This window comes from Nerophis lumbriciformis, linkage group LG22 (genome assembly GCF_033978685.3).
Source record: "Nerophis lumbriciformis linkage group LG22, RoL_Nlum_v2.1, whole genome shotgun sequence".
NCBI lineage: Eukaryota > Metazoa > Chordata > Actinopteri > Syngnathiformes > Syngnathidae > Nerophis > Nerophis lumbriciformis.
Genome location: NC_084569.2, coordinates 15,298,348 through 15,322,435, shown reverse-complemented (window position 1 = coordinate 15,322,435; position 24,088 = coordinate 15,298,348). Strand labels below are relative to the sequence as shown.

Below are 24,088 nucleotides of genomic sequence, written 5' to 3'. Positions count from 1 at the left end.
CCTATTCCTGACTTCTTATTCATTGTAATCATCTTATCTTATCTATCTTTGTTGTTGTTTTTATCCAATTAGATTTTATTGTTTTGATTTTGTACGGTGTCCTTGAGTGCCCAGAAAGGCGCCTTATAAGTAAACTGTATTATTATTATTATTATTATATACATACAAATATACATTCTCATCGTTTTGTTAACTTAAATTTAGAATTTTTATGGTCAAATTAAAAACTTAAAAGGTAATTGTACAACTGTCTTTTTCAGCATTATGATGACTCTATTGTTTTGTAAAATATGACTTTTTCCTTCTAAAATATATATTTTATTCTCATAATACTGCAACTTTATCTCATATAATCTGGATTTATTATGGTCCAATTAAACCTCGAGTGGCCCTCATGCTGTGTTTGGTGAATAGCAGTTGAACTTTTTTGTTTTCTCCTGAGTTGGCTGAGACCCCCAAAGAAGGAAAAGCCAGGAATTAAAGCAGGTGGTATAGCCCGCCGTTAGCAGACCTTTTAATTAGTCTGGGTCTGATGATGGGAGGATAGATGGTGGCTGTGGGAAAATGACATATCTAAAAATGTTGCACCAAATAAAACATCCTCTCATGAGACTAGAAAGCTCTGTCTGGTTACAAATACAATACACATGCATGCACATACCAAATCACTCCCAGCCATCTTATCAACATTTTTTTGGCAATCGTCACATAAAACTTTCCCATGCTGGGATTGTCATAAGTGCATTTTAAAGATGCTTATTAGCATATTAAAGGCACTCAAAAAAACACAAAGCCCTCCATCTGCAAACATGTAGAGCGTGTACTCTTGGATAATACCGCATTCAAGAGTTGTGTACCTGCACTAGATGTACACACCAGAGAGGGGGTATTTTCTGGGAGGGCTGAATGATGTATGCAACTGCAGAATGAAAGATGGGAGACTTCTTGTTCAGCTATATGACACACAATAGGAGAGATCATCAGGTTAATGGAACATGTAAAGAACAACAAAACACACCTCAACGATGTGTGTGTAAGTGCAGGGTAGAGTCTTACTAAACTCAATGTCGGTGAAAGGGGTGGGGGGGGCACATTCTTTAGTTGATTTAGTGGACATTAAGATGGGGAGGAATGTGTCAAAGCTGTGTAGCCGTGGTGAAAACCGGCTGGGAGGAGCGCCGCGACCCTCTGACAGCTCGGGCCCCGATGGATGATTGACACTTTGCTTAGTGCAAGAAAGACAGGGAGGATGGAGGCGGGGACAAAAAGGGGGCACCTGTAAGAAACACAAAACGAGGTCAGGAAGTCATGCATTAAGAATCCACGCGGGAATGACGCAAACGGAGAGGCGTAACCTTTTTATTATTTGCTTTGGATGCTTCGATTGTTGAAAAGAATCGCTACAGAAAACGGGTTTTCATTTCACATCATTGCATCAACTGCTTGGATGAGACAAGGTCAAAGGAAAGCATATAGATATATATATATATATATTGGTACCTCTTTCTTTTAAACACGTAAATGTGTTAAAACAGCGGAGTCAAACTGCTGCAGTCACTCAACATTACTAGCAAAATGGTGCAAAAGCTTTTTAGCAAGCAAAAAAAGAACAAGTAAGTAAAGTAAGATGTGCACATTTGGAAAATCCTGAGACGGTGTATGAGTGTTTTTTTTTTTTATTGTGCACACACATAATCCGAAGCGCAACCACAAGAGAATACGTCTGCCACAAATGAACTAAACCTTACGGTAACGGCACACTTAAATAGCACTAGAAATGAATCTATTTTTCATACCTGCATTTAATGGAACTGTTTGTCGTGCAGGCCTGAAGCGAAACTCATGACAACCACAACAGCCCGAAAAATTCAGATTTAAAAAAATAAATAAATAGGCAAACCGCATTTTAGCAAGCAAAAGAAACGTGCGCTCTCTCGTCCCGCTGTACGTGAACATCCTCCTTCATAAACGCATGAACAGTGCAAAATGCCATCGTTCCGTCCTTGGGAGAGGCATGCATCACACGCAGCCGGCACACTGCATATGAATCATTTACAAGACAGAGTGGCTTTTTTTTTTTCTTTGTGTTGTTCCTGACGTAAAGCTACGTGACAGCACAGGTCAAGTCGAAAAGTGCACAAGATCAAAGAAAGAAGATGCAAAAAGAAAAGAAAAAGAAAGGCAGGAAATGAGCACCCTGTCATTGGACATGTAAAACCCATCCTCGAAAAAAAAAAAACCAACACAAACTTGTTGTGTTGACCACCCCTGCTGGTGACCCCCCCCCCCCCCCCCCCAACCCCCCCAACCCCCCCCCTGGATCGCTTTTTGAACATGTCAAACAGTGAGAGAGATGAAGCTGTTGTATCTCTGGATGTTCCTCTTGAGGATCTCGGAGCAGGGCCCCAGCACGCGCTCGAAGCGAGGCCTGTCCAGCTTCACGCACTTGAGGGGACCGCGAGCGACCACGGTGGCGGCCCTCGGACGGTTCAGCAGCAGGGCAATTTCTCCTGCGGGTGGAAAACATTATATCAATGAAAATGTTCATTCTTGGTTTTGATGAGCCTGCTACAACAAGAATTCAGTAGAATTTGCACTTTAAAAGTTAGGTTATGAATTTCAATTAAAACAATCTTCATTTCCAAGGAACATTAAAAAACACAATAAGGGGTACTATTTCAATTAATTAAATTAATTAATAATATTACTGTATTTGTTTATAAATAATTAATATGAAATGTATACATTTTATTTTATTTTATTTATACATCCATCCATCTTCTTCTGCTTATCCGAGGTCGGGTCGCGGGGGCAGCAGCCTAAGCAGGGAAGCCCAGACTTTCCTCTCCCCAGTCATTTCGTCCAGCTCTTCCCGGGGGATCCCGATGCGTTCCCAGGTAGGGATAATGTTTGATAAGAAATTATCGAGTTCGAACCTATTATCGAATCCTCTTGTCGAACCGATTCCTTATCGATTCTCTTATCGAGTCCAGATAGGTTGTTGTATATGGAAAAAACCCCACAATATTTGGTTTAACAAAAGCTCACTTTTATTATATAAGAAACAAATAAAATCTAATAAATAAATAAATATTGACTGTTACCCCCCTAAAAAAAATAAAATAAAAAAAATAAATATTAACTGTTGTTACCCAAAGTATATTAAGTGGGATTTAAAAAAAACAACAAATATATACAGTAACACAAAAACAACCTGTCTCTGTGATCACTATAGGTGTATAAATAATAATATAGTGTTACATAAAATCAGTCCCTTGGGCACAAAACTGAAAATAACACAGCTCTCCAAAAAGTGCACTTCTGCTGCTATTTGACAACTGTTTGTTATGATGCTTTGACATTTTTGCACTTTATTTCTTTATTGAAAGAAAATTCTATGAAGAGAAAAGTTGTTTGTGGTTACAATGCTAAAAAATGAAAAGTTAAAGCTAAAAAAAGAAATACACTTTATTAAGTTAACAGTATTTCTTTATAGGGGGAAAGATGTGATGTTATGAGCTAGGGAATATAACAACTACACTACCCAGCATGCAACGGGAGTGACGAGCATGCGCGGTAGCCCCGAAAAGTGTTGTTGCATGTCGCCGCCCGGCAGCTAAGAATGAGGTTATGAGCAAGCTGTGAAAGTAAACGTCAAGAACTCAGCCAACACGCCTCGTCTGCATTATTTATAATTAGACAGACAACACATATACAGTGTGATTTTGTTTTGTTTACAAGGAAAGAAAAACAAAAGTTAAAAAAGGGAGATCATGTCATATATGTTGTTTATATACCGTATTTTTCGGAGTATAAGTCGCACCGGAGTATAAGTCGCACCCGCCGAAAATACATAATAAAGAAGGAAAAAAAATAAGCAACTTTCATAAACTCTGAAAAAAAACTGCGACTTATAGTCCGAAAAATACAGTATGTATGTTCTGCGGTTGCTTTAAGAACGTTGCGACAGCTGCCGTAAAGGAGGTGCATTGCTAGCCTGGTTGCTATGTTTCCGGTTGGTCGTAAAAGTGTTCGTCATGTGTTTGTACCCTGCTCAAATCTCTCAGTAAAGTTATTCGTTGGATTATACCTTTTTGTTTTGAACTTTATTACACCTTGGAGCGCTTTTTCCGGTCCATTTTTTTCCTGCTTTCGCTATCTGCGCCTAATGACTGAGCTACGTGACGTCATTTCTTGTGATGTCTCACGGGGCATTTCTGGTCGGGACTGGATTCGTTCCCAGGGATTCGAATAAAGAACCGACTCTTTTTCTTTACTATAGTGGTCTCGATAACGGGTACCGGTTCTCAAAAAGGGATTTGAGTCCGAGGACTCGGTTCTTTTCTTATCGAACAACCGGGAAAATCGGTTTCGAGTATCATCCCTATTCCCAGGCCATCCGGTAGACGTAGTCTTCCCAACGTGTCTTGGGTCTTCCCCGTGGCCTCCTACCGGTCGGACGCGCCCTAAACACCTCCCTCGGGAGGCGTTCGGGTGGCATCCTGACCAGATGCCCGAACCACCTCATCTGGCTCCTCTCCATGTGGAGGAGCAGCGGCTTTACTTTGAGCTCCTCCCGGATGGCAGAGCTTCTCACCCTATCTCTAAGGAAGAGCCCCGCCACCCGGCGGAGGAAACTCATTTCGGCCGCTTGCACCCGTGATCTTGTCCCTTCGGTCATAACCCAAAGCTCATGACCATAGGTGAGGATTGGGAACGTTGAACGAGAATGTTATTTATTTATATTCTAATAACCATACAATGCCAGTACAGTATGTGCAGGCTAATGCACAAGAACAAGTGACCCACACAACTTTTTGCCAGTGCAGTATTCAACAAAGCCAAGGTATACTCATGCACAGCATTTAGACAAAAGTGACTCCAATCACTCCTCCTCCCAGTTAATTAATAATCGCTTCATCATTGCGCAATAGATCTACCGTATTTTTCTGACCATAAGTCGCAGTTTTTTCATAGTTTGGCCGGGGCTGCGACTTATACTCAGGAGCGACTTATGTGTGAAATTATTAACACATTACCGTAAAATATCAAATAATATTATTTAGCTCATTCACGTAAGAGACTAGACTTATAAGATTTCATCGGATTTAGCGATGAGGAGTGACAGATTGTTTGGTAAACGTATAGCATGTTCTATATGTTATAGTTATTTGAATGACTCTTACCATAATATGTTACGTTCAGTGACGTGCGGTCACTGGAGGCAGGTGAGGCATGGCCTCACCTCCCATCATGGAAAGAAAAAAAATGTAAAAAGAAAAACAATTAATGAAATTATTATATGTATCCAGTGATTATACTATAAAGTTATTTTCCATTTAACTTCACCAGTTTTGGATTATTTTTATTCAAAATCGCTGAATTTTCACATTTGCCGTTCAAATACTGAGAAGAGACGGTGCGGTGATCAGCAGCCAGTTGAGGCATGTCACTCAGTGCCTCAACATGGATTGCGCAATGACTCGGCTAACTGCTGGCCTGCTGTGCAGTGAGACCGTATTGCTATATGAATTATATTATACATTTCCATAGTTTAGTTAGCTGAGGTATATAATGTACAGTGTATTTTGTCAACAACTGTATGTGTGTAACGTATTTATTGTGCTGAGCAATCATAAAACTGCTGCGAAGACGCACTGGCTGATGCTCGCAGTAATCCCGCCTCCTGGTGCCGGTTAATGCACCCCCCGATGGGAGCGCCACACCAACCAAAGCCACACCCAAACCCTCCACGTGCAAGACCGAATCCACCCAAAAAAACTTAACAAGAAGCCAAAAAGTGCAAAAACAACAATGCTCGCGCCGGAGGAGCCGTACGTGAACGACTGCAGGGACACAACATTAGGTACACCTGCCGACTGCAGCACGGATTTCATATTTCATTCATTCACAACTCCTCCAACACGAACACCACTGTTCCCGCACTTATAAGTAAAGGTAAGACCATAATAACCTTTTTTTAATTAAATGTGCTTTTTTGTGTGCTACAGTTTGTATGTGTAAAGTTAAAGTTAAGTTAAAGTACCAATGATTGTCACTAGGTGTGGTGAAATGTGTCCTCTGCATTTGACCCATCCCCTTGATCACCCCCTGGGAGGTGAGGGGAACAGTGGGCAGCAGCGGCGCCGCGCCCGGGAATCATTTTTGGTGATTTAACCCCCAATTCCAACCCTTGATGCTGAGTGCCAAGCAGGGAAGAATACTGGTATGAGCTTTTAAACATAACCCGTTAACTGCTGCCAATCAAATGGTGAATAAGATACTCTTTAGGGTTCATATGTTTGTAAATCTGACTGTGATGAAGTCAGTGCCTCACCAGCCTTCAACCTCACCGCACGTCACTGGTTACGTTAACATACCAGGCACGTTCTCAGTTGCTTATTTATGCCTCATATAGCATACACTTATTCAGCCTGTTGTTCACTATTCTTTATTTATTTTAAATTGCCTTTCAAATGTCTATTCTTGGTGTTGGGTTTTATCAAGTAAATGTGCCCAAAAAATGCGACTTATACTCCAGTGCGACTTATATATGTTTTTTTCCTTCTTTATTATGCATTTTCGGCAGGTGCGACTTATAGTCCGGAGCGACTTATCCTCCGAAAAATATGGTATGTAAATAAACATTTACAGAATCTGTCTGTGTAAATAACTCACTTCGCAACGTATGTATCTACAGCTTATGGTTTGGTGCGGCTAATATATGGAAAAATATTTTTTGCCCTAAAATTGAGTAATTTTAATATTCCGGTGCGTTCTACAGTCTGTAAAATACGGTAAATCAGATCGTGTACTGCATTTGTGGTATGTAATGCTACATACTATTTTTTTAAACAAAATAAAGTGTAAACAAAAGTCATTTGAGTTTTGCCCTCAAAGCCTTCCTGTATCAGAGACTTATCTCTGAGTTTGTAAACACGTAACAAAATTGACCAAAACATTATTTTTTATAATATTAAAAACAAGACAGAAAAATACCTATCTAATCACTTTAGTACGTTTATATAACAATGCTATACTATGTATAGTATCGACACCTGGATTGTGGTCTTGCTAGGTCTGTGTGTAGCATGTTTAGCCATTCCTTTTCCTGTAGTACTCCAGTGATAATGTACGTGGAAATGTTTATGTTCCACCATGGTGGTGAGTATTATGGATTTCAAAAGTCGCTTCGCACTGTGGATAGACGACGCATTCATTGCAGCTTGCTCTCAAATTGGAGCCGGTGTTCTGACAAGACAGGCACCCTCCTGGAATTCAAGCCAATCAAGTAACAACGAATCTGGAAATGCAATTGTGTCCCTCCGAGCATTCATCCCATCTGAAGGAATCTATCATCGGAGTACAATCGTTAGCCATGTACAGTCGTGGTCAAAAGTTTACATACACTTGTAAAGAACATAATGTCATGGCTGTCTTGAATTTCCAATAATTTCTACAACTCTTATTTTTTTTGTGATAGAGTGATTGGAGCACATACTTGTTGGTCACAAAAAACATTCATGAAGTTTGGTTCTTTTATGGTTCTTTTACTGAAAATGTGACCAAATCTGCCTGGTCAAAAGTATACATACAGCAATGTTAATATTTGGTTACATGTCCCTTGGCAAGTTTCACTGCAATAAGGCGCTTTTGGTAGCCATCCACAAGCTTCTGGCAGGCTTCTGGTTGAATTTTTGGCCACTCCTCTTGACAAAATTAGTGCAGTTCAGCTAAATTTGTTGGTTATCTGACATGGACTTGTTTCTTCAGCATTGTCCACACATTTCAGTCAGGACTTTGGGAAGGCCATTCTAAAACCTTAATTCTAGTCTGGTTCCTTTATAACTTTTGACGTGTGTTTGGGGTCATTGTCCTGTTGGAACACCCAACCGCGCCCAAGACCCAACCTCCGGACTGATGATTTTAGGTTGTCCTGAAGAATTTGGAGGTAATCCTCCTTTTTAATTGTCCCATTTACTCTCTGTAAAGCACCAGTTCCATTGGCAGCAAAACAGGCCCAGAGCATAATACCACCACCACCATACTTGACGGTAGGAATGGTGTTTCTGGGATTAAAGGCCTCACCTTTTCTACTCCAAACATATTGCTGGGTATTGTGGCCAAACAGCTCAATTTTTGTTTCATCTGACATCACATGGACAAAAAGAAGACCTTCTGGAGGAAAGTTCTGTGGTCAGATGAAACAAAAATAGGGACATCTCTATTAAGCGCCCATCAATTTACTATATTGTATCCTGGTCAGGATCACGACAGGTGACTACAGCCTGGACGGGTCAGTTATGTCTATATACTATATATACTGTATATGTTGTATGTTGTTTTGATAACAGCTAGGGAAGGCAATGGTCAATCTAACATTTGTTGCGTCAATAGACTCCAACATCACCTTGTTTTTGAGAATATTGTAAAACGAATGTGGGATTTGGCCCTTCATCCACTCACCAAAGTAGTCAGATGGTCCGAGGCGTCCGACTTCCACATACTCTTCATTGTCGGACCTGCGCTGCAGAACAGAGGCTATTCCCTGGAGACAGGACAGACAAGAGGGAGAATTGACAGAAAGAAAAGAGGAGGCGGGGGTGTGGATGGACGGAAAGAAAGAAAAGAAGGGGGGAGAGTTAAGGAGGAGTTAGTATGAATGGAGCTGAACATCATCAGAAGGATTAAGCTGAGGAGAAATTCCTTTGCTTCATAAGGCACAGGTGCACGGGATTTGGGCCTCTCTCATTTTTTGGGGGGGGAATGGACACCTGTTCTGTGGGAGGCGAATATACCCAAACACACAAACTTGAACATTTGGATTTGCTCGATTCCCTCCAGTGTGTTTTAAACACAAACATCTAAGCCAGTTAACGACTGAACAAATGACTCATAGTGTCTTCGTCCCATGATTCTCATATGAACATTCACACACACACACACAACATGGAAACTACTGAAGTGTCCAAGACGAATGGAGGTCCAATGTAATATCCCTGACCGACCCCACTTCCACAGACAAAATAAGCCGGAGACTCGTCAAAAAACTTTGGCGGAAATCTGTTTTCCATTGCCTTTGCCCAGAATGAGCGTAGCCTGCAGCTGTTGTTTGGCATAACAGAAGCTTCCACCAAATGTTCTCCGAACATAACATTAAACAAGACACTGTCAAAAGTGTGACAGAATATATTTTTGTCATATGTCTGGACTTTAACACCAAATCTCCGTAATTGAAATGTCAGAAAGAGAACTTGGACAAAACAAACTTCCCTATCTCTAATCCTTCTCTTGGCTCCTTCTGCTGCTGACCAGGCTTGTGATGCTAAATATGAATATAATGAACCTTAATGAGGGCCCAAAAACTGCCAGCTCTGCGCCACAGGCATGTAACGGTGTAACTGTATCTTATTGAAAGGGATAAGTGTTAACTTGGTGTGTCATTTAAGACTGGAGACTGTGTGAAAGTCACCTTTTGGTTTGTACCTGGCCAATTTGGACCACAATGTCAAAGTATTGTTGAAAGGGAACCTACTGTTACATTGGGTCCATTGTGGTTTGCACTCTCCTTTTTTAAGCAAGTGGAAATAATTTGAATGGCAATTATCATCACATACTGTATTGATTCTGATATAGTATAACTGTTTTTTTTATAAATTTCTTTTACAACTAACATAAAAAAAATATTATTGAATTTACTTGAGTAAAAAAAAAAAAAAAACAGTCTTAATATTATGTAAAAAAAAAAAAAAAAAGTTTAAATGATATTGCTAAATTGGACGCTTTTTCCTCATATTACAAAAATGGTTTTGATATAATTTACTGTTTTAATTGTAATAACTAACATTTTGTAGAAAGTTTTTTCCTTTCCAGTGTGCCCCCAATCTTGTTGTCACTGTCTAAAGTTGTGTTTTTTCATTTTTAAATTTTAGGTTTTTTTTGAATTTATTTTAAAGAAAAATACTTAATGAAACGATAACAACAGCAGGGAAGCGGGCAACTAAAAAAAAGGCAGAAAATCCAATCACAATCCCAGAAGTACCCAGTTAACATAAGTGCCAATAAATTACAAGATATAAATAACATTTCTATTCTAACAATGCTTTCCACAACTTACCCTGACTTTACATGGGACATTGCTTTTAGTACTCACATCATCAATTGAGTCAACTCTGCAATATGTGCATTGTTTAAAGAGGCAAAATAAAGCCCCAGGTTCAAGGTTAACTAAACATGGTAATGAACTAAACTCAATCTACTCCCGTTTGTTTGTGTTCATGTCATCACCTCTGATCATCTACTTTTAGCCCTCCCTGCTGTCAATCTAATCCACAAACATATCATCATCTTGCCCTTTGACCATGCACAAAAGTAATCACACTGAGGGCATCTGAGGGGTTCTTGATTAGTGTTCATTGTGCACATATTGCCCGTCCCCTTAAAAGTGGTAGAGGCGTCGCACTAATCAATGAAAACCTTAAACATAGCTCTAACCTCCATCCATACATCCATTTTCTACCGCTTGTCCCTAACCTAAGTAATAAATATAAATCATTTGACATGCTTACTATAAGGTCTGTCACACCGCTACCTCTCCATCTTGCTGTTATCTTTAAAAAAAAGTACCACTGATAGTCACACACACACTAGGTGTGGTGAAATTAACCTCTGCATTTGACCCATCTCCTTGTTCCACCCCCTGGGAGCTGAGGGGAGCAGTGAGCTCTATCGCCCCCACAGGTCCTATTCAGACTTTATCAGTAATTTTTCAGAGTTTGTCGCTGATCTAGTGACGCACACAGATAATATAATTATAACGGTGGATTTCAATATCCATATGAATACTCTGTCAGTTCAATACAGTAGCATCGCTAACCCAACAAGGGACTTCTCCCAGTAGCTCCACCCACTCGGCCGATCACTTTATGATATTCTTTACTAAGATAATTGAAGATTACAGATAACGCGTCCCAGCTCCAACTGGGTTCTATTAACGCAGATAGTATGTACGACGTATATTGGCCTCTAAAATAGTCTCTCTCTTTTTGAATAAATAACATTAAATCCTGAGACTTGTGAATGGGACAAAACTAACAACATGTTTACTTGACCCACTTCCTGGGAAACTTATCAAGGAGCTGTTTGTAATATTAGTACCATCAGTGCGAAATATTATAAACGTATCATTTTCTTCTGGTGCTGTTCCCCTAGCATTCAAAAACGCGGTTATTCATCCTCTGCTCAAAAGACCTAACCTTGATCCTGACCTCATGGTAAACTAACGGCCGCTGTCCCACCTTCCCTTTATCTCAAAAGTCCTTGAAAGAAATTGTTGCACAGCAGCTAAATGAACACTTAGTGTCTAATAATCTCTGTGAACCCTGTCAGTCCGGTTTCAGGGAAAATCACTATACGGAAAAAAGCCCTCACAAAAATGACTAATGATCTATTGCTAACGATGCTGATGCGTCATCCATGTTGCTGCTACTTGATCTTTGCGCTGCTTTCGATACCATCGATCATAACATTCTGTTAGAACGTATCAAAACACGTATTAGACTTTTCTTGGTTTAATTCCTATCCTACTGACAGGATGCAGCGTGTCTCCCATAACATTGTGACCTCAGAGTATGTTAAGGTAAAGTGCGGAGTTTCACAGAGTTTGGTTATTGGCCCTGCACTCTTCATCATCTATATTCGGCCGCGAGGTGACAGGGTTTCACGTTGTTCCCATTAAGTTGAGTTTTTTCTTGCCCTGATATGGGAACGAGGCCGAAGATGTTGTTGTGGCTTGCACAGCCCTTTGAAACAATTGTGAATAAGGGCTATATAAGTAGACTGTGATTGATTGATTAGATTACAGCCAACTACAGTATGCGCTGCGTTGCAATTTATCAAATGGAGGTGTTTGTCTGTACACACAGACAAAGGAAAGCTTCTCCTGTAGCTTAGCTACATTTAATCGAGAGTAAGTAGTAGCTTCTCTCCACTGGGTATAATTGCCCTGCTCTGCACTGTATCTACCTACAGTAAGGCGTTTAGTGTTGACAGTCTGCTCGGAAGTTTATTTAAAGTCATAAACTACAACCAATTTATTTTGTGTAAATCCTGCAGCTAAAACACACACACACGTGCACGCACACTAACACACGCGCACACACACACGCACGCACACACACACAGAGGCTTGTTAAGAGCCTCAGGTGCAAGCAGAGAAGAACGCACACTTTCTTCGCACCACATTCCCTTGACGTCTTCATCCTCTCTTAGCCTGCTTCCATATCAACATACCTTATGGTGGGACTGAAAGAAGTTCACTTATATCTTTTCAACGGACATCATTTGTTTATTACACATTCTGGATATAATTCAAAGTAGTGAATGTACAGCTTGAGTAGTAAAGCTTAGACAGTGGCGTGTCCGGACTTTTTTTTTAGGGGTGCCACATGGGGGGGTACCTAGTTCTACAAGGGTGGTCCTCATTAAGCGGTCAGCCTACCCCAGGGGCTCCTATAGGAGCCTACCACCACCAAGTATGGAGTGAATCTTCTTGTGAGACAATTGCTGACATTAAATAATAATGCCATTGCTGAGAATCAAACCCACGTCATGTGGCATAAAAGGTAAGTGCGTTGACCATTACGCTATGAATATATATATATATATACAGGTAAAAGCCAGTAAATTAGAATATTTTGAAAAACTTGATTTATTTCAGTAATTGCATTCAAAAGGTGTAACTTGTACATTATATTTATTCATTGCACACAGACTGATGCATTCAAATGTTTATTTCATTTAATTTTGATGATTTGAAGTGGCAACAAATGAAAATCCAAAATTCCGTGTGTCACAAAATTAGAATATTACTTAAGGCTAATACAAAAATTTTTAGTATTGAGTATTGTACATGCTCATATTTTTCATTTTCATACTTTTCAGTTGGCCAACATTTCTAAAAATCCCTTTTTTGTATTAGCCTTAAGTAATATTCTAATTTTGTGACACACGGAATTTTGGATTTTCATTTGTTGCCACTTCAAATCATCAAAATTAAATGAAATAAACATTTGAATGCATCAGTCTGTGTGCAATGAATAAATATAATGTACAAGTTACACCTTTTGAATGCAATTACTGAAATAAATAAAGTTTTTCAAAATATTCTAATTTACTGGCTTTTACCTGTGTGTGTATATATATATATATATATATATATATATATATATATATATATATATATATATATACTTTGTGTGTATATATACAATATATTGCCAAAAGTATTTGGCCACCTGCCTTGACTCACATATGAACTTGAAGTGCCATCTCATTCCTAACCCATAGGGTTCAATATGATGTCGGTCCACCTTTTGCAGCTACAACTCTTCTGGGAAGGCTGTCCACAAGGTTGCGGAGTGTGTTTATAGGAATTTTCGACCATTCTTCCAGAAGCGCATTGGTGAGGTCAAACACTGATGTTGGTCGAGAAGGCCTGGCTCTCAGTCTCCGTTCTAATTCATCCCAAAGGTGTTCTATCGGGTTCAAGTCAGGACTCTGTGCAGGCCAGTCAAGTTCATCCACATCAGACTCTGTCATCCATGTGTTTTTGGACCTTGCTTTGTGCACTGGTGCACAGTCATGTTGGAAGAGGAAGGGGCCTACTCCAAACTGTTCCCACAAGGTTGGGAGCATGGAATTGTTCAAAATGTTTTGGTATCCTGGAACATTCAAATTTCCTTTCACTGGAACTAATGGGCCAAACCCAACTCCTGAAAAACAAACCCACACCTAAATTCCTCCTCCGCCAAATTTCACACTCGGCACAATGCAGTCCGAAATGTAGCGTTCTCCTGGCAACCTCCAAACCCAGACTCGTCCATCAGATTGCCAGATGGAAAAGCGTGATTCATCACTCCAGAGAACGCATCTTCACTGCTCTAGAGTCCAGGTGTGATGTGCTTTACACCACTGCATCCCACGCTTTCCATTGGACTTAGTGATATATGGCTCAGATGCAGCTCCTCGGCCATGGAAACCCATTTCATGAAGCTCTCTGCGTACTGTACGTGGGCTAATTGGAAGGTCACATGAAGTTTGGAGCTCTGTCGCGACTGACTGTGCAGAAAGTCTTTGCACTATGCGCTTCAGCATCCGCTGACCTCTCTCTGTCAGTTTACGTGGCTTACCACACTTGGTGGCTGAGTTGCTGTTGTTCCCAAACTCTTCCATTTTCTTATAATAAAGCCGACAGTTGACTTTGGAATATTTAGGAGCGAGGAAATATCACGACTGGATTTGTTGCACAGGTGGTATCCTATGACAGTTCCACGCTGGAAATCACTGAGAGCGGCCCATTCTTTCACAAATGTTTGTAGAAACAGCCTCCATGCCTAAGTGCTTGATTTTATACACCTGTGGCCGGGCCAAGTGATTACAACACCTGATTCTGATCATTTGGACGTGTTGCCAAATATTTTTGTCAATATAGTGTATGTATATATATAATTTATACTGCTCACAGAGCGGTAAACAGCTTGGATTAAGTTTGTCGTGAAATGCGTGGTTATTCTTTTATTCTCTTAGCATTTAAAAAAAAAAATTTTTTTATTATCTTACCAGATTCAGACCGCAACTTTCAAAAGCCCACATTTTCAACTAAACATTACTTCATAGAACTACAGTAATTATTTGTAGTACATTCTATTGTATTGTTTCTATACAATATTTCTTATCTAAAAGTTGTTTTTGCTTTATACAAGTGTTTTGAGTCAAGAGCTGTGTCACAGAACCAATTAAGCCCATAAGTTGAGGTACTACTGTATCTAAACAATCATGGCTATGTGTTGGCTCATTTTCAATGGACAGTAGTCCTTACAAGCTGTACCCTGCTACTCTAAAGTATATCTATTTAATGTATCTAGCATTGTCCATTCAAAAAATGTACGATCATAAAAATGGTTGCTCAAGTGTGAAATGCTTAAAGGGGAACATTATCACCAGACCTATGTATGCGTCAATATATACCTTGATGTTGCAGAAAAAAGACCATATATTTTTTTAAACGATTTCCGAACTCTAAATGGGTGAATTTTGGCGAATTAAACGCCTTTCTAATATTCGCTCTCGGAGCGATGACGTCACAACGTGGCGTCACATTGGGAAGCAATCCGCCATTTTCTCAAACACCGAGTCAAATCAGCTCTGTTATTTTCCGTTTTTTCGACTGTTTTCCGTACCTTGGAGACATCATGCCTCGTCGGTGTGTTGTCGGAGGGTGTAACAATCCGAACAGGGACGGATTCAACTTGCACCAGTGGCCCAAAGATGCGAAAGTTTGTTCCGCACATTTTACCGACGAAAGCTATGCTACGACAGAGATGGCAAGAATGTGTGGATATCCTGCGACACTCAAAGCAGATGCATTTCCAACGATAAAGTCAAATAAATCTGCCGCCAGACCCCCATTGAATCTGCCGGAGTGTGTGAGCAATTCAGGGACAAAGGACCTTGGTAGCACGGCAAGCAATGGCGGCAGTTTGTTCCCGCAGACGAACGAGCTAAACCCCCTATCGACCCTAGCTTCCCTGGCCTGCTGACATCAACTCCAAAACTGGACAGATCAGCTTTCAGGAAAAGAGCGCGGATGAGAGTATGTCTACAGAATATATTAATTGATGAAAATTGGGCTGTCTGCACTCTCAAAGTGCATGTTGTTGCCAAATGTATTTCATATGCTGTAAACCTAGTTCATAGTTGTTAGTTTCCTTTAATGCCAAACAAACACATACCAATCGTTGGTTAGAAGGCGATTGCCGAATTCGTCCTCGCTTTCTCCCGTGTCGCTGGCTGTTGTGTCATTTTTGTCGGTTTCGCTTGCATACGGTTCAAACCGATATGGCTCAATAGCTTCAGTTTCTTCTTCAATTTCGTTTTCGCTCCCTGCCTCCACACTACAACCATCCGTTTCAATACATGCGTAATCTGTTGAATTGCTTAAGCCGTTGAAATCCGAGTCTGAATCCGAGCTAATGTCGCTATAGCTTGCTGTTCTTTCCGCCATGTTTGTTTGTGTTGGCTTCACTATGTGACGTCACAGGAAAATGGACGGGTGTTTATAACGATGGTTAAAATCAGGCACTTTGAAGCTTTTTTTAGGGATATTGCGTGATGGGTAAAATTTTGAAATAAACTTCGAAAAATATAATAAGCCACTGGGAACTGATTTTTAATGGTTTTAACCATTCTGAAATTGTGATAATGTACCCCTTTAACCTGAGAGGACAATAATAGGATCTGCGAAGTTTGAGGGACGAAAATGCGGTACTATTTGTACCCATATATTTCTTTTCTCGCAGGTTGATGGACAAAAATTGCATCTGAGAGTGACAAAGTTGGAGGATGACAGAAAGCAGCTCAGCCAGACTTGATCGAAAGAATGAAAAAGCTGCAGATTTTCTGTGCAAAACCCTGTAGCGATTTTACATGATACAAAAAAAGTCTCTCTATCCACACATCCCACTCTGCCCTCTGTGACTCATCTCTCTCTCTCTCTCTCTCTCCCTTTCTTTCTCTAGTCTCCATCCCAGGAGGCTGAGTCTCCTGACCCCATGTGAAAGCCAGCAACACACATTCCACCGTAGTCCGCACGGCTCTGGGAAAGTTGGGCCCTGCCGCGTTAGGGAGAAGCGGAAGAGACAGAGGAAGGGTGAAAGCTTAGAAGGAAAATGCCAGCGAGACAGGAGGAAGGGATCAAACATCAAGAACGCAGGGAAAAAGGGAAACCTTGAGGATGTCGAATTAGATTTTTTAAAAATGGCACGGAAATGATAGCCAAGTCACGAGATTCTACTGATCCACCACAATCACAGACAGTAGAACCTCTAAAGTTAAGCTGAGGACATACAATTCCGATTTTGATTCAATCCACTAAAGTCACACAAAAAGTATTTTTTTAAAGACAAATTAATCTTTTTTTAATCATATTTTCAATATCGGTTTATATATTGAATCATAGCATCAACATATTACATATATCGGGACGGCGTGGCGCCGTTGGGAGAGTGGCCGTGGAACAAACGGAGGGTTCCTGGGTCCGATCCCCAGCTTCTACCACCCAAGTCACGTCCGTTGTGTCCTTGAGCAAGACACGTCACCCTTGCTCCTGATGGGTCGTGGTTAGTGCCTTGCATGGCAACTCCCGCCATCAGTGTGTGAATGGGTGAATGTGGAAATAGTGTCAAAGCGCTTTGAGTACCTTGAAGGTAGAAAAGCGCTATACAAGTATAACCCATTTACCATATATCTTGATTTTCAAAAGTGTTTATGTTAAAATTAGCATCATAACCCATCTTCTGCTAAGGGTACGTTCATACCTGGGACTTGGTACTCTGATCCGGTCTACAAGATAAAAAATGTTTTAAAAGACTACCAATTGGCACGCTGGTATTTATGTCCTGGGACCAAAAACTGCACAGTAAAAACATGCTTAAAGTAAGGACATGATTTTGCCGTTTTCGTAACAAAAATAAAGCTGATGTGTGTCAATGGGTCAAATAAAAACTGTGGCAAGCATAGATTATCAATAGTGGTTCAAGAGAACAGTTTTAATAAATGTGTTACTACGCAAAAAAAATCCTCAAGATTTGCTTTTACAATAACAATGTAGCTAACGCTTGGTTATTACACGGACGGGACGGGTTACGTAATGCATTTTTAAAGTGATTTAGCCAAAATTCCCCAAAAAGTGCAGAATCCTTTCATTTTCCCGGTGCGCTTAATTGTACGGATTAATTCTGGTTGTGTTTACCGACACCGAAGCAGTTTTATTTTGTACATGGTGTAAAGATAAGTGTGACCAGTAGATGGCAGTCAGACATAAAAGATACATGTGACATTATCTGGCATTTATTTTTTCAGCAATATTATGCAAAACCAACTTTTCATTCCTATTACCGTATTTTTCGGACTATAAGTCGCAGTTTTTTTCATAGTTTGGTCGAGGGTGCGACTTATACGCAGGAGCGACTTATGTGTGAAATTGTTAACACATTACCGTAAAATATCAAATATTATTTAGCTCATTCACGTAAGAGACTAGACGTATAAGATTTCATGGGATTTAGCGATTAGGAGTGACAGATTGTTTGGTAAACGTATAGCATGTTCTATATGTTATAGTTATTTGAATGACTATTATCATAATATGTTACGTTAACATACCAGGCACGTTCTCAGTTGGTTATTTATGCGTCATATAACGTACACTTATTCTGCCTGTTGTTCACTATTCTTGATTTATTTTAAATTGCCTTTCAAATGTCTATTCTTGGTGTTGGATTTTATCAAATACATTTCCCCAAAAAATGCGACTTATACTCCAGTGCGACTTATATATGTTTTTTTCCTTCTTTATTATGCATTTTCGGCCGGTGCGACTTATACTCCGGAGCAGCTTATACTCTGAAAAATACGGTAGTACCTGCTGATGTGGATTTGTGATGTGCAAAAGTCCCTAAATTTGCATGTGTCCACCATTGTCCACTTATTGTAGTCAATAAGCTCCTTCTTTTTTTCTATCCCCTTGTTGTGGGGTATTTATCCTCCATTGTTGTCATTTCAAATTCAAAGTAGCATACAGTTCTAACTTATATCTGTCAGTAGACTTGCTATGGAAGCGCAAAAAACTACCGGTACAACAAAGATGTCGGCGAGAATTGGAGCCACGTAAATAAGACCGCCCAGAATACAGCGCATTCTGAAGAGACTGTAAGAAAGCGGCTTGAAGATGGTCTGTAAAACATAACCTATACAACATTTTGACCAAAGAAACACCATTACGTATTAGTGCTGTCCCAAGACCAATATTTTGTTACCGGTACCGGTACCAAAATGTATTTCGATACTTATAATAAAGGGGACCACAAAAAATGGCATTATTGGCTTTATTTTAACAAAAAATCTTACGGGACATTAAATATATGTTTCTTATTGCAATGGAAGAACAATTTTGGCCTCAAATAAAAAAAATAACATGGGTTATACATACGAGACAACTTGTCTTTTAGTAGTTAGTAAGCAAACAAAGGCTCCTAATTTGTCTGTTGACGTATGGAGTAACATATTGTGTCATGTATCATTCTATTATTTTGTCACAATTATGAGGGAAAAGCTGTAAAAAATTATTATTAATCCACTTGTTAATTTACTGTTAATATCTGGTTATTTTCCGATTCGACATGTTCTATCTACACTTCTGTTAAAATGTAATAATCACTTATTCTTCTGTTGTTTGGATACGTTACAATAGTTTTGGATGATACCACAAATTTAGGTATCGATCCGATACCAAGTAGTTATAAGATCATACAATCCCCAAAACCAGTGAAGTTGGCACCTTGTGTAAATGGTAAATAAAAACCGAATACAATGATTTGCAAATCCTTTTCAACCTATATTCAATTGAATAGACTGCAAAGACAAGATACTTAACGTTTGAACTGGAAAACTTTATTTTTTTGCAAATATTAGCTCATTTGGAATTTGATGCCTGCGACATGTTTCAAAAAAGCTGACACAAGTGGCAAAAAAGACTGAGAACGTTGAGGAATGCACATCATACAGTTATTTGCAACATCCCACCGGTGAACAGGCTAATTGGGAACAGGTGGGTGCCATGATTGGGTATAAAAGCAGCCTCTATGAAATGCTCAGTCATTCACAAACAAGGATGGGGCGAGGGTCACCACTTTGTGAACAAATGCGTGAGCAAATTGTCGAACAGTTTAAGAACAACATTTCTCAACGAGCTATTGCAAGGAATTTATGGATTTCACCATCTACGGTCTGTAATATCATCAAAAGGTTCAGAGAATCTGGATAAATCACTGCATGTAAGCGATGATATTACGGACCTTCGATCCCTCAGGCGGTACTGTTACGTTCCACGTAGTGGTGGTTTGTTTGTGTTTCTTCCCCTTTTCTAAAGGTCACTCATTCACTGCCTCTGCTGCCAATCAACCGGTTCCTGTTCCCAGCTGCTCCTCATTTCACCTGTTAATCAGCCAGCCAATCCCGGTCCACCATTCAACCTCCCATCTTGCTTAAAACAACCTGCTCACCACTGGATCAGGTTGATTTTTTTTTTCTGCCATGCTGTGTGTAGCCTTGACACTGCAAAAACTGAAATCTAAGTAAGATTAAATATCTCAAATAAGAGTGATATTTGCTTATTTTCTGTCTGATAAGATTATTCTTCTCACTAAGCAGATTTTATGTTAGTGTTTTACTTGTTTTAAGGGTTTTGGTCCGAAATTATCTCAGTAAGATTCTACAGCTTGTTGCTGAGATTTTATGACCTATATTGAGTAAAACATGCTTGAAACTAGAATATCAACTGTTGCAAAGCTGTGTCATCAACACTCACAAGTATAAAACTACTTTTTTAAAGTAATAATTTCTTACTTCAAGCATGAAGAAAAAAAAATCATGATGTCGAGCGCATATCATTATGTGAAGATAATGGCACTAGCATTTACTTATTTAAGAATATTTTTCAACATATTGAGCAAAAATGTCTCTTTTTTTTCTACCAAGAAAAGTGCACTTGTTATTAGTGAGAATATACTTATTTTAAGGTATTATTGGGTTCATTGAGGTTAGCTAATTTGACTTGTTTTGGAAAGTCTTGACAAGCCAAATTTTCTTGTTCTATTGGCAGATCATTTTGCTTAGTTCAAGTAAAATACCCCTAATTTTTGTAATTTTTTTTCTTGTTTTTCAACACTGACTTTTTGCAGTGTACTTTATTTTTGTACCCATTTTTTTTTTACCTTTCAACTGTCCGTGTTTTGTAAGTATCCGTTTAGTGTGCAGCCTAGTCTTGGGACAGGTTGGACAGAGGCCTCTAACCACTACACACGTAGAACTTTCTTGTGTATAGAGACACCAGGCTTAGTGGTGGCTGTCACCCTTGTAGGTTTTGGACTCCCTCTTTGGCTAGAGTTGGTAGGTAGGTTTTTGGTTTATGCTAATTAATTGCTCTAGTTAGAAAGCTTACCTTTCTTTGTCAGAGGTGTCTTTTGGTATGTTTTGTTCAGTCCTTTGACAGCACCTGTATTCCCAAGATAGGCTAGTGTTGTGTCTTGTTGTAACCCCCCCATGGTTACCTTTCAATAACACTAGTTTTGTTTTCAATTCTTGGCTTCGTTGTCTTTAATATACACCTCATTTACTTTATACACTTTTATGTTGCGTTCTCCTACGATCCCTAGACTCAGAGCCAACTGGGAACGTAACAGGTACTGTGCATTAAAAAGCGACATCAGTGTGTAAAGGATATCACCATATGGGCTCAGGAACACTTCAGAAAACCACTGTCAGTAACTACAGTTGGTCGCTACATATGTAAGTGCAACTTAAAACTCTATGCAAAGCGAAAGCCATTTATTAACAACACCCAGAAAGGCCGCCGGCTTCGCTTGGCCCGAGCTCATCTAAGATGGACTGATGCAAAGCGGAAAAGTGTTCTGTGGTCTGACGAGTCCACATTTCTAATTGTTTTTGGAAACTGTGGACGTCGTGTCCTCCGGGACAAAAAGAAAAAGGACCATCCGGATTGTTATAGGCGCAAAGTTCAAAAGCCAGCATCTGTGATGGTATGGGGGTATTAGAGATGCGCGGTTTGCGGACACAACCGCGGAGTCCGCGGATTATCCGCGGATCGGGCGGATGAAATTAAAAAAACTAAGATTTTATCCGCTCGCGGGTCGGGTCGGGCGGATTAATTTTTTTTTTTTTTTTTTTTTTTTTTTGCGGGTGGCAGTTAAACCAATTCGGAAATATATATACATAGTTAAATGTTGTTACCCACATACGAAAAACGAGCAGGCACCTGCTGCATATGCCACAACAGAAGAAAAAAAAAGAAAAGAGATGGACACTTTTACGGAGCGGAGAAGGGATGCCTCGCCGGGGTCCAGGACCGAGGCCCCTTCCCCCGAGAGGGCCCCACCGGGAGCCATAGCTGAGGCGATCCGCGAGAAGGGCCCGACGCACGTCCAGGGTCACTACCGCGCCCACCGCACCGACACCCCGCCTCGTCCGCTTTCGCCGCGGCCGGCGTCACGCGCAGCAGGTAAGCAGCTTACCTGCCCGCCACCCCCGTGGCCGGGGGCTCGTAACATGGGTCACTCCGCGCGCTCCGCCCGCGCAGCTTACCTGCTTGCCACCCCTGTTGCCGGGGGCGCGTAACAGGGGTCACTCCGCGCGTAGTGCGCTCATGGAAGGGGTGGGGCTCACCCTGGTTGATATAGAGAGCAGGACGGTGGCCATGGAAGTTGGAACCCGCTAAGGAGTGTGTAACAACCCACCTGCCGAATCAACTAGCCCTGAAAATGGATGGCGCTGGAGCGTCGGCACCATACCTGGCCGTCGCCGGCAGCGAGACGCGCTTGGAGGTGCGCTCAGCGCGGCTCCCATATGATTGCGCACTGGTGTGCGTCTGGGTCGTGACAGCGTGGCACGCGAATGTCTGTGCATTGGATCAGTCTCCTTTCTTTAACAGGCAAAAGCTTTATAACCTCACCATACCTGCCAACTTTTAAATCAGAAAAACCTAGTAGCCAGGGTCCAAGGGCCGCAGGCCCCGGTAGGTCCAGGACAAAGTCCTGGTGGAGGGTTCAGGGCTTCGCCCCCCGACGCAAAATGACTATTAGCATTCAGACAGGTTAAAATGTTGCTAAAACCATCACTTTTCTATCAGTCACAGTGACTTTTCAAAACAAAAATATTACAGCAAAAATCATATGGGTTGATTGACATGTTTATTCTGTAAGCTAACTTCAATAGTTTGAAATTATTTTGACAGTTAATGCCAGTTATCCTGTCAACCTTTCACAAGACTTCAATTTGTTAATTGAAAGTATAAATAGTATAAACACTTTTTACAGTATGTCGTGCTGTGAAATACAGCCGACAGGATTGCGCATGCATGGTGCAGGAGAACAAAGGACTTCTTTCATTTAAGGTTTGTGATAAACCATCAAACTCATTCGTTAAAAGGACTCTATAGTAATATAAAGCGAATTTTTCTGGACATTATCATGCAAGAAAAGTTTATTTTTGGGATCGCGATCACCGCGTAATGATTTTTAAAGGTTGCATTACATTATTAACTGTCCCATGTGATCAGCCAGTGCGATTGGAAGTCCATGCTCAATTATTGCCTCCGTAAATAAAACTTCGGCATTTATCACATCCAAAGAATCTGTTTGGGCGACGAAAAACGTTGAAAGTTTTCCACTTGTATCGCTAGCAACGGCATTAGACTTGTGTTTTTTTGTCCCAACGTGGTCTTTTACATCGCTAATTCCTCCGTGTCCGATTGAAAAATCTTGTCTGCACAAGGTGCAATTCGCGTAGTTTTCACCCTTTTTTTTAATTTTTTTTATTAATATTAGATATATAACAACGGGCGGATGGTGGGCGGGTGTAGTTCTGATCAAACGTTACATCGGGTGGATGGCGGATGGTTGACGACTTTCTGACGCGGTTGCGGATGAAATAATTGCCTATCCGCGCATCTCTAGGGGGTATATTAGTGCCCAAGACATGGGTAACTTACACATCAGTGAAGGTAGCATTAATGCTGAAAGGTACATGCAGGTTTTGGAGCAACATATGTTGCCATCCAAGCAATGTTATCATGGACACCCCTGCTTATTTCAGCAAGACAATGCCAAGCCACGTGTTACAACAGTGAGGCTTTATAGTAAAAGAGTGCAGGTACTAAACTGGCCTGCCTGTAGTCTAGACCTGTCTCCCATTGAAAATGTGTGGCGCAATATGAAGCCTAAAATACGACAACGGACACCCCGGACTGTTGAACAACTTAAGCTGTACATCAAGTAAGAATGGGAAAGAATTCCACCTGAAAAGCTTAAAAAATTGGTCTCCTCAGTTCCCAAACGTTTACTTAGTGTTGTTAAAAGGAAAGGCCATGTAACACAGTGGTAAGAATGCCCCTGTGCCAACTTTTTTGCAATGTGTTGCTGTCATTAAATTCTAAGTTAATGATTATTTGCAAAAC

At 40.5% G+C, this 24,088-nt stretch overlaps 1 protein-coding gene across 2 annotated transcripts in view; it reads right to left on the bottom strand.

Annotated features, from left to right (window-relative positions):
• Positions 1-2,315: 2,315 nt before the first annotated feature.
• The window catches only part of prkar1b (protein kinase, cAMP-dependent, regulatory, type I, beta), a 104,701-nt gene continuing 82,928 nt past the window's right edge, over positions 2,316-24,088 (bottom strand). For both annotated transcript variants that reach the window (XM_061974164.2, XM_061974165.2), the window contains 2 exons: positions 8,467-8,548; positions 2,316-2,510 (listed from right to left, as the gene is read on the bottom strand). In XM_061974164.2, the coding sequence (XP_061830148.1) occupies positions 2,338-2,510; positions 8,467-8,548 (255 nt within the window). In that variant the 3' untranslated portion in view covers positions 2,316-2,337. The remainder of the gene's footprint in view (positions 2,511-8,466; positions 8,549-24,088) is intronic.